Genomic DNA, 12,145 nt, shown 5'->3' on the forward strand with positions numbered 1-12,145 from the left:
GCCTTGTCTTTTAGGAAGCAGAGATCTTGAACACTGCCATTCTCACCGGGAAGACTGTTGCTGTCCCTGTCAAGGTGGTCTCAGTGGAGGATGATGGAACCGTCACTGACCTTCTAGAATCTGTGGAGTGCAGGTCTTCTGATGAAGATGTGATTAAGGTAGGGCTTTATGTTATGACATTACAAATGAATCCACTCACATTTCTAGCACAAATGACTGCTTCTTTCCCTAGGGATTTAAGAAGGCATCGTTTTCCATTCCACCCTGTATTGGTCAAATGTCCTCTGTGGCAAAATTGCATAACTTGCATAATTTGAGTTATGGAAATTACGTAAGTTTCATTGTCATTACCTTATTTCTCCCCATTCATTTCAATGCAGAACACAATTCAATTTGTGTGTGTGTGTGTGTGTGTAATCAATTATGTATCATTTGCGGACCGAATGCAATGACTGGCAGGTGACCTCCTTTGAGGAGCGGCTGTCGCAGGGGCACAGCATAGTCTGCCTGTTGCCTCCCGTGCAACGCTTGCAAGGAGGTTGGGTGCACAATCCCTGCCTTGCCCCGGGCACTGCCAATACACGCTACGGCACTGCATTCTCATGTGCATCTCTCTCTGTCCTCCATACAGGCAACTAATAAATGTGTGTAAGGACAGATTCCAACCATGCAAAAACACTCAAGGGGGTACAAAGCAGGGCCAGTAAGTGTTTTTGGCTGGGGTGTTGCCTGGGGAGAGTTCTGGGGGGCCACATTTAGCTCCTGGGCCTAAGGTTCTCCACTGTTGCTCACACCAACACGTTATCTCCCTCTCTGATCCACCATCTCCAGCAGTCACTCTTTTCCACTCACTCCCTGTCACTCAGCCCATCGTTCCCTTCCACTATCCAACTGTCCGTCACTCTTCCATTACCTGTCATAAATGTCTCTCTCCCCCGCTCCCTTTTCTCCCCTGCTTCAAAAATAGCACTTGTTCCCCAGTAAAAGCGTTTAGCATCAGGGCAGCAGAAGCCCATTATATTCACAATAAAGGAAATTCTGACTAAGTATCAGGAAAAACTTTCTGACAGTAAGAGCTGTCAGTGGAATGGTCTTCCTCATTGGAGCTTATAAGCAGAGGTTAGATGGCCATCTGTCATGTATGATCTTGTTGAGATTCCTGCATTGCAGGGGATTAGACCAGTCGACACTCTGGGTCCCTTCCAACTCTGCAGTTCTGAGATTCTATATTTCTGTAGACACGATTGTCCTATGGTTTAAGGGAGCTCAGATTGTTATTGCTGCTGCTTATATTTGTTTGATGTTATTTTACAAAAGGTCCAAAAGCAACTTTAAAACATTAGAATAGATTCTTTTATTAGTATTAGTATTAGTATTAGTATACTTTAAAATATTAAAATAAAGAATAGCTTCACAGTTAAAATCCATAACACACAATAAAACATAAGAACAATGAGAGGGTTCATCCACCAACAAGGCTCTTCTTCTTCTCTTAACATCTGTAGAGCACCATGTTGACTTCAATGTGAAGGACTGCCTCCTTCCCTACAGATCCTCTTGGGCAGGCATAGGCAAACTCGGCCCTCCAGATGTTTTGGGACTACAACTCCCATCATCCCTAGCTAACAGGACCAGTGGTCAGGGATGATGGGAGTTGTAGTCCCAAAACATCTGGAAGGCCAAGTTTGCCTATGCCTGCTCTTGGGTGTTGAGATCAACAGAATGGGCCCTCTTGGTAGTTCTGCCACCCTCAGAAAGTCAGGGTGGTGGCAGCCCAGGAGAGGGCCTCCTCTGTGGCAGTCCCTCAGTTATGGAACTCCCTGACCACAGGTATGTGCCTGGCACCTCCATTATACAGTTTTTGGCCTTTGACACCTGAGATGCACATTTTTAGGACTCATCCTATCTTTGTGATATTTAGTTGTTTTAAACTGTCTCTAATTTTGTATTTTAAATGGCTGCGACTGATCTTGGGACCTTAGGGTGTAGGGCAGGGAAATAACAGCAACAACAGCTGTTGCTGCTCCTTTAAACTTCAGGTAATTTGGTGTCTCAGAGAACTCCATGATAGGTCACCTGAGCTTCTTCGAGCAAAGGTGGGACCCAAATACAATAAATTTGACTGAAAGGCAATGGACAGGAAATTTTTGAATGTTATGCTTGGTGCCAGCCAAGCTGAAGCAGTTTGGTTGTGGTGGTAACCATGGGAACAGATGGAGCTGCTTTATACCGGGTCAAACTGTTGATTCGTCTAGCCCCGGGTTGTCTACTGTGACTGACAGCAGGCAGCTCTCCAAGGACTAAGACAGAGAAGGGTTTTTCCCTGTGATCCTTTGGGACTCAGCCTGAGACATTTTGCATGCAAATCAGGTGCTGTGCCATTGAGATCAGGGCTGTCTTAAGCATATGCGGTGCCGGGGTGCAAAGATCTGCCCGGCACCCCCCCCCCGGTTGCCCAGTCCCGGGCACGCAGGAGGGTGGAACCAGCCAGCTGCCTCAGCATCTTGCTGGCTTTGTCACCCCCAAACTCAGAGTGCAGAGCCTCCCACAGCAGAAGAACCCACTGTGGTGCTCCAGCTGATGGGCAGGCACTTCCCTGGACTAAACTCTCGGACCCTGGACTCTCAGCCTGGCACCCCTGAGATGCCCCGCACCCCTAGAGCCTGTGGGTATGATGGCCCTGGTTGAGATCTTGCCCCTCCCTGTTAAATCAGTCCTAAGTGTGTATCAACCTCTTGAACCTTTGGTTTGTTCTCAGCCGCACTGTTTGCACACAAACTAGCACTCTCATGTAAATTGTGTGTGTGTGTGTGTGTGTGTAAAACAGCTACATTTCCAGCTACCACGCTGGGAATATCTGATTAAAGATGCCTTTCTCTGTATCTTAATCCGGGTGGCTTTATAAATCTGCCACTGATTTGGAAAATGGATTTGCTTAATGTATATTTAAGGGGAGAGTGGAGGAGAAGGGGGGGGGGACACAAACACATAAACGCAAGGGGGCTCCGTTGGGTTCTTTGGTTACATTTCTGATGGATTTGTCTTTTATTTCTTGGACCTTGCAAATGTAGGTCATCATCCAGTACAGGGCTAGCAAATGTGATTTCCTCCAGATGTTGGTGACTACAATTCCTATCATGCTGAACCTTTGGCCGTGCTGCCCGGGGCTCATGGGACTTGTACTCACCACCATCTGGAGGGCATCCCATTGGCTAGCCCAGATCTAGTATGTGGTCTGTATACATACATACATACATGCATGCATAACTTTATTTGTATGCTGCCTTTCAAACCACGCTCCAGGCAGCTTACAACATTTTAAAAAAATACATGGCTACAACATAAAAATTGTCATAAACAATAAATAAAACATTTTTAAAATATGCAACGAAATGGAACAATTTCCGCATAGAATCATAGAGTTGGAAAGGACCCAAGGGTTGTCTAGTCCAACCCTCTGCAATGCAGGACTCAGACATAAGTCACAAGATCTAAAATAACGATATATAAAAACCCAACAGCAGCAACAGCACCCCAGCCCAAGAGTCTGTTCAGCAACCTCATCTTTTGTAGCTGGAGTCAGTCAGGACCCTGCCCTTCCAGGCCAGGTGGAAAAGCTCTGCAAGCCAGGGAGCTGGTCCTCCAGAACTCACAGCCAAGATGGTCTCCGGTCTCTTCTGCGGCCTCAGCTTTTGTAGCTGGAGTCAGTCAGGGCCTGACCTCCAGGAGCACATCCTAGGCACAGTGGCGAGAGAACTGCACCCAGAGGTGTGTTCATTTCAAAGAATCACTTCATTTCAGTTTGTGGATTGGTTTCAGAAGTGCAGAAGAAGTTAAGTTCACCTGAAAATGCAAGCCCCGTGAATTTCTGCCCCCATCCCTAACGTCAACAAAACACCTTTCAGTTGAGAGTTTAACCTTGCAATGAATATGTGGGATTTGTGCCTTGCTAATTTTTGGCAAAAAAAGGGAAAAAGTTGTTTTGCGTGTGCACAGAGGGAGCAGAGAGCAGCAATAGCAAACAGGGACAGAACGAAACCAGCTCCACATCTCATTAGCAGCTCAGCTGAAATGTTTATGACTATGTCTTGGGCAGGTAATGGTCATTTGCGTGGCTCTAGAAACAGGGGGAAGCTGTCCTAATGACCTGTTTTGCAAACCTGTCAAATGGGCATAGTCTCCTGATGTCTTAAATAATTGGGGGTTTTCTGGTGGTGATGACTGCTGTTGTTTTGGGCTCTTTAAGTAAGCTAGACACATCTGTGAGAGCCAATTAGTGAGAGCCAGGGTGAAGGGGGCAGTTCTGATCTCTTTTTGCGCTCACTGCAACACAAGGCGAGTGGTGGCCTCCTTTCTCGTGGAAGAGAAAATAAGATGGGGCACAAATCCGTTTTGTCTGCAAGAGATGGATCCAGAGATGGGGCAATGCTAGAGGGTAGCCAGAGGGTCCTTTGCAAGGGGGTCCCTAGATCTCCTACCCCTTCAAAACTTTTGTTTTTATCGTTTTAACGCTTGACTTTGATCCTTTCTATGTGGGTTGTTACATTGCTGTGTGTGTGGTTGGCAGATAGAAAAGGGGGGAGCTAGTGAATGATTGTAATGGTTGGGTAGAATGGAGGTTTAGCAAATGGTTGTATTAATAGTGCGTTTTACGTTGGCTGGGATTTTACATTATTCTGCTTGTTTGTGCTCTCTGATTTCATTTATATTGATATTATTATAGGTTGGGTGGTGGGACCCCCCCCCCCCAAATCCTAGAAATTAATAGCTGGTAGGATTTTGATTATCTGGGAGATGAAGGGACTATACAAGCTGCAGAGAAAATACAAAATATGCAGAATGACCTGGCCAAGCTAGGGCCACTGAGAAACAACATAGGGCCATTGAGAGCCATTGGCAGTGCTAGAGAAGTGTCCTTCCTCCCTGTCCTGATGTGTGAATGGAGACTGGGGATTTGGAAGGTTGCCAGGATAACTGGGTGTGAGGTGACAGGAAAAGAGAGCCTTTAGCAAGGTGTGCTGGGAAGAAGGGGGAGGGAGAACAAAGAGAGATCCATCTTGGGCAGGCTGGCTGAAGGCAGGCTGGGAGAAATGCCTTGCACTCCAATGCTGCACTGCTGTGGTGAACAAGCCCCTCTTAGGGAGACCATGCTGTAAGAGCTGGATTCCTTCCATCTATATTTAGCTGTAAATATGTTAATAAATCATATTTCTTAAAGCTACAGCAGCCTCTGCTGTGTCTTCAATTCTGCAAAGGAGCACAGACCCTGGGCAAAGACCCCTGGAATGGTGTGCACAGCTTGGCAAGGATTGGGGTGGCGGCGGCCTATAACAATACTGGATATGGAAATTGTTTATGTAGTTCAGCTTTAATTGATACTTCTTGGGGAAATGGTGGAAAGGGAATAAGGTTTAACCATTTTCCCAGCACCCTTTTTCTAATGAAATTGCCCACCCCCTCCCCTACCTTACACACTAGCAACCGCATTGTGGTACTGATCAAAATTCGTCCCCCTCCCCCTGTTGTGTGGCTGGTAGTTGTTCTAACGCAGAGGCAGGGAATTCATTGACTCATCTCGCTTCACCTTTAAGGAGTCTTTTTAGCCCTGTTGTAAAACATCACCCAGCTTCTATTTTCTGAAAGTCCTCACACTCCCAAGCTTGTTGCTATGACTTGCAAAAAATTGTCTACCACCTCCTTTCCAAAGGGGGTATTATTAGTCATGCTGGCTCCAAGCCACCCTGCCAGCGAGGCCATTCCTGATGCTGATTTATCTCAGCAATGCCACCTCTGCCTGTGGCCAGAAAGGGGACTGCAGCTTTTATCACGACAGAGATCAGTCTACCCAAGGAGCCAAACAGTTCCTTGTTAAACAGCTATTGAGTGTGGTCCAGCTGAGCAACTTGCTGCCCCTGTTGGGTGTAGCTTTGATTTGTCGTCCCCTTCTCCTTGTGCCCTCAATCTTTCCCAACATCAGGGTCTTTTGCAGGGAGTCTTCTCTTCTCATGAGGTTGCCATCTAGTATAGCATCCTGTTTTTATGGCGGTCAACTATGGAGAGCCTGAAAGTATGACCTGAGTGCAACAGCACTTTCCCCAATTGTGACTCCCCATAACTGGCCATCAGAGAAATGATGCTTCTGATAGTGCAGAGAAGATTCCACAGTGCAGTTATGTGCTGTGTGAGGAAGTACTTTCTTTTGTATGTCCTGAATCCTGCAAAATTCAGCTTCACTTGATGCCCACAAGTCGTAGTGTAATGAGAGAGGAAGAAAAACGTTTCTTTATCCACTTTCTCCATCCACTGCTTCTCTGCCCCTTTAACAACCTTGCGGAAACCTGTAAAAGCTCCTTTATCACAGCCAGTGACAGATAATATGTGTGAAAGCAGTCATTCTGGCTTGCCAAAGAAAGCTCTTTCGTACAATTTCCCCCTTCTGTTGACACCTTTAATTACTTTCTCATTTGGGAAGGAAATTGGGCCTTGTCTCAATCTTAACGGGCTGGGCTTGGATTCTGTGTATCCCTTCAACTTGGCAGAGGATGGCAGGATTCATAGTTCAGGTGCCTGTACCTGAAGCATTCGATCAAAAGAGTTTTGCAAAGCCCTTTTTGTTCTCTGATGGCACCTCACTAATTACTCTGCCTTTTCTGGGGTGAGAATGAAAACTAATTGCCTTAAAAATTCGTGAAGAATATGGAGAATATACACTGATTTTTTAAAAAATCCTTGACTGAGCAAACACTCCAGTGGAGTAGCACTGTTTCTTTAGCAAATAAGTTTAGCAAATTAAGACCTGTGTGAAGCAAATCAAAGTCAGTTTTCAGAATAAATTGTGACTATTTGCACTGTTCTGATGGTAGAGTGTTCCTCTTTAGCTTGCTTTCTTTGTGGTCCCTAGCATGATGTGAGGAAGTCAAAGACTTCACAATATGTCAATGCAGATTCGTGGAAGGAAAGCAGGCAAAATATATGAGCAGGGTGAGGGGTCCCAGCATATGGTGTGGGTTTGGATAAGAGACCAGGTGTATGCCTGTCTGGGTTCAATGTGTCCGAAGAAAGGTTTACATACTGTAAAGTTTTTTTGGAATCTACATCATCCCTACCCCAACACTTTCCAAAACTGGATGAGATTTGCGCCAAAAACCTCAGTGCTGCTCCTGGCACTTGGGCAAATGATCCTTGCATTGCAGGGGGTTGGACTAGATGAACTTCATGGTCCCTTCCAACTCTACAGTTCTATAATTCTCAGAGCCAGCAAATTGGATAGGGGTCACACATATCCTCAATAACAGCATGCAGGAGGGTGTCTTTACTGTGGTAGCAATTGCACCACTGTAGCAATTGCACCACTGTAGCCCTGCTGAACATAAGAGCCTTGCTGCATCAGACCAAAGGAAAGGCTTATCTAGTGCAGAATCCTGCTTCCCAGTGGCCAACCAGATGTTGGCCCATAAGGGAGAGATGAAGGCAATAGCACTCTCTTGCTGTTGATCCTCGGCAATCATTATTCAGAGGCATTCTAGCTCTGATCCTAGAGATAGCATCTAAAAGTTGTGATCACTAGTCATTGTTGACAGAATTTGTCCACATATACATCAGTAAGGTAACACACACACACATTAATTGAAGGGACTGAAATTACAAGAAAAGGGATTTTCACTAAACATTAAGTAGGAATAAGTTCCTGATTATATGAGTTGATGGGTAGTGGAATAGACCATGTCTGAAGGTAGTGAGCTCTCCTTATGTTTAAGGATTCTAAACAGAGGCTGAATGGCCACTTAGGTAGGGTGATGTAGCGACAGATTTTGTCAAGGGGTTAACTAGACAGACTTTGAGGTCTCTTTCAGCTCTCTGATTCCGTGCAACAAACTGCATGCCTGTGTGCTTTGAAATGAAAATCGAACAAAATTCAATTTCAGTAAGGAGACCGGCGTACTTGAAACTCCAAAATCCAAGAAGAAATTTGACAGAGGTAAATTTTAGAAACATCCTTAGTTGGCACCTGCTCACCCTTCATGGCATGCTGTATCAAGAGCTGATCTGCACATGTGACAGAGGCATTTCAGTCATTGCATTGATCTTCCCTTTTTACCTGCGGGCTGCTGAGATTCTCAAAAGCACCACTTTTGTAACCTTACGTTAGATTCCACTCTGTGCTGACAGAAATTAAATTTGCACAGACCTGAAGGCAACAGTCGTTATTGGGCTGTTGGTTCTCCTTTCAGAAAGTTTAAGCTAATATGACAGACATAGTTCCTAAGGAGTGCCCACTGCTGTTGTCTACATTTGCTGGGTTTGCAGGGTTTTGCAGCACTTGCAAAATCTGTTTGACCCAAGATGACAAAAGAGAAATGGAAATAAACGGATACACCATGGGAACCAGTGCCTCAACCGCATCTCCATCCTGTCTTCTTCTTTAAAAAACAAACAAACAAAAAACCACCCTTCAATTGTTCTCTTCCATGCAGCACCATGGACAGCGGATGATTGAAGTGGCCATATTCATGAGCCATTGCTAGTCGTCCTGAGAATTTGCATGTGTTTTTAACTGAGATGTGGATTTCTTACAAATGATTTGGTTAGCATTCTGCCTAACGAAATGCCACACCAGCATCTCCCTCCTTCTCTTAGCCTCAAATACCTTCCTCGCTACTTTTCCTGCAGTTGTGTTGGTCTTGATACTCCCTCCTTTGATGCCAAGCACTTTGTCCTTGTGAACTCCATAGGATTTTGTCTCCCTGATTTTGCTACACCCACATATTTGAAACCAGCTAACGTGCTGACAGGGCTGGCCTTGTTGAAATTAACACTGTGATTGTTTGGCCAGTTATTCATGCCTTTATTGTGCCCTGTGATTCAACCAAGATTGGCCTCCAAAGCAGCTTATGGCAATTAAAACGCATCACAATGCAATCCAGAACCTGTAAGTGTCTGTCAACTGTTGTAATCCCTGGTACTTGATGACATAACCCAGGGTTCAGGGTTGTTCCTCCCTTCAGAGCAGTCACTTGATGAGTAGGAAAGGGGTGAGAACTCAGCAGAGGAGTGGGTCTGTGTGTCCTGCCTTTGTGTGCACATGCACAAGGGAATATTGAGGGGCCACAGACACACTTAGCGCCACACAAACATTACTAGCTTGGGATGAAAATAAAGTTAGCTAGGATGCTGCAACACTTCAAGAGAAACTTAAACTTTCCTGGGAGGGTCACATATATTTGTCATGTACAGGTAGAAGCTAGCTAAGGTGTGGTTGCAACATGATGATGGAGCAAGCTTGTTTTCTACTGCTCCAGTGGGAAGAATCCAAATCAATGGCTTCAAGTTACAAGAAAGGAGATTCTGACTCAACATGATGAAGGACTTTCTGACAGTAAGAGCTGCTTGACAGTGGAATGGACTCCCTCAGAAGGTGCTGAACTCTTCTTCATTGGAGGTTTTTAAACAGAGGTTGGGTGAGCATCTGCCAGGGATCTCTTAGCTGTGATTCCTTCATTGCAGGGGGTTGGGCTAAATAAACCTCGGGGTCCCTTGCAACTACAATTCTATGATCGTATAGGAATTGTTGTTGTTGTTTAGTCATTTAGTCGTGTCCGACTCTTCGTGACCCCATGGACCAGAGCACACCAGGCACTTCTGTCTTCCACTGCCTCCCGCAGTTTAGTCAAACTCATGCTGGTAGCTTTGAGAACACTGTCCAACCATCTCGTCCTCTGTCGTCCCCTTCTCCTTGTGCCCTCCATCTTTCCCAACATCAGGGTCTTTTCCAGGGAGACTTCTCCTCTCATGAGGCGGCCAAAGTCTTGGAGCCTCAGCTTCAGGATCTGTCCTTCCAGTGAGAACTCAGGGCTGATTTCCTTCAGAATGGATAGGTTTGATCTTCTTGCAGTCCATGGGACTCTCAAGAATCTCCCCCAGCACCATAATTCAAAAGCATCAATTCTTCGGTGATCAGCCTTCTTTATGGTCCAGCTCTCACTTCCATACCTCACTACTGGGAAAACCATAGCTTTAACTATACGGACCTTTGTTGGCAAGGTGATGTCTCTGCTTTTTTAAGATGCTGTCTAGATCATATAGGAAGCTTATTCTGAGTCAGTCCATTGTTCCCTCTGGCTCAGTTCTGCCTACACTGACTGACAGCAGCTCTTCAGGATTTCAGATAGGGTTCCCTAGCTGGAGATTGAACCCAGGATCTTCTGCATGCAAAGCCATGGCTCTACCACTGAGCTTTGGCCCATCTCAGCAGTTTCTCAGGCAGTTTTAAGTGAGCTCTCACCATCTCCAGGCACATGCATTTCAAGTCCATCCTTCCAGCATGTTCCGCATGTCAAGATAATGGGGTAGTTGGTAGTTGGAGGGCTGATATGTGGTGAGAGCAATTGTTGTCCAGAAAGATAATGTCCCAGTCATCACAAGACAGAGGCTTGGTATTCCTTTTGCCACCCCCACTCCCACCCTCCAAAAGGCAATTTATTTGAGCAGCACTTCAGTGTTATTTTGCAATTAGAGGCCTAGCAAAAGCACAAATAAACCGCTCCCGCATCTGCCAAATGAAGTCTGTGGACATCCTCAGATAATTAATATTTGCATGATTGCGTGTCATTTGCATAATGAATTCAGCTTATGGCACTGTTTACCTGCAGTAAACTTTGTGGCACAGCCTATATAGTAATAGCAAACTCATTCTCCAGGTGTGGATCCGTATGTTGCTAAAATGTCAGCACCCACCCACAAAAAGGCAGTTATCAATGGAGTCAAAGGGAACCGCTCCTGCTCCCAGGTTTATGGGTGCAGGATGAGGTTTAATCTTAACCAGGTGAACTCAGAAGTAAGTCCTGTTGAATTCACTGGCTTTTAATCCCAGGAGGATGGATTGAGGACTACAGCACTTTCTCTCACCCAGACAGCGCTGACTCCTGGACCCGAAGAAGTGGGGAGGTAAGCAGCAACAGAGATGACAGCCCTCAGGGAGCTGCAGGCTCAGAATGAGAAATAGATCATAGCATGTGTCAAAAAGAAACCTAACTATATTCAAACCCAGAAATGAAGCTGCGTTTCTGCAGGTGCATCTGCTACAATGAATATGTTTTCTCCTCTTTCCGTATTACACTCAGAGCCTTCAGGGCTTTGTCACCCAAGCAGAAGGGAATTGGATCCCTCTTAAGCAGTTGTCCCCAAGGGGCAAGAAACACCGGATCTAGAATAGATCAGGGGTAGGATGTGAGGTTTTTCTGATGTTCATAAACTTCACATCGTTTAGACAAATGAGTTCCAGGGGAACTTCCTGCCGAGAAGGGTGAAGATGGCACTAATTAGGAGACAGCCTTGGAAGAAGCCAAGGGGCAGGGAAAGCAGAAACTGTGCATAATGCGGAGCGAGTCGGTGGGTATGTTGCACTGTGTCAGTAGAGATTGTGGGTGGCGGAGTCTGCTTCTGAATGCTCTGCTCTCCTCCCGTACTGAGCAGAAAAGGAGGGAGGCACAAAAGGAAGAACATCTTCTCTTGGCACATAGCTAAGGACTTCTTCACGCAGCAAAAGATGCCCAGATAGCCACTGGCTTGGATGGCTTTAGAGGGGGGTTAGACAAACCCATGGAGGCTATTGATGGCTACTAGTCATGATAGCTCTAGGTTGCCTTCGGGATCAAAGAGTTGTGTTCAATTTAGTGCTAAGTCACTCGTTCCATCAGTACAAGAATTTCTCCTTGTGCATGCCCCCTGTCTCCTCCCCTCATGTGACCCCTGAATCTGTTCTGGGTTCCTCCACCCCCAACTCTCTGGAGCAGATCTGGAGGTGTTAGGGAGAGGCGAGTGGGGAATGCCTCCCTGTGCAAGCAGTAATCCTTGCAAGCATGCAACTATTTAGAAAATCTCTGAATAACAGGAGCTGGGAAACACAGAACCATAGAACAGAGAGTTGGAAGGGACCCCAAGGGCACGGGCGAATGAAGGCGTTGTGACACCCGGGGCAGCAAACCGCTATGTACAGCACATGTGCGCCGCCACACCGCACATGTGCCGTACATAGCAGTTTGCCGGCAGCGCCGCTCCAGTGCCATACGGACTGTGCCGGGATCCTCTGCTTGTGGCTGCAGCCACAAACAGAGGATCCTCCATTCCCAGCTGTAGCGGTGATGGA

At 46.1% G+C, this 12,145-nt stretch overlaps 1 protein-coding gene across 2 annotated transcripts in view; it reads left to right on the plus strand.

The window, feature by feature from the left end:
• LOC310751040 (transmembrane protein 132D-like) overlaps positions 1-12,145 on the plus strand; it is a 441,722-nt gene that overhangs the window by 392,781 nt on the left and 36,796 nt on the right. For both annotated transcript variants that reach the window (XM_083589854.1, XM_083589853.1), the window contains one exon: positions 15-158. In XM_083589854.1, coding sequence (XP_083445980.1) covers positions 15-158 — 144 coding nt within the window. The remainder of the gene's footprint in view (positions 1-14; positions 159-12,145) is intronic.

This window comes from Podarcis filfolensis, assembly GCF_964270895.1.
Source record: "Podarcis filfolensis genome assembly, chromosome: 16".
In the NCBI taxonomy this organism is placed as follows: domain Eukaryota; kingdom Metazoa; phylum Chordata; class Lepidosauria; order Squamata; family Lacertidae; genus Podarcis; species Podarcis filfolensis.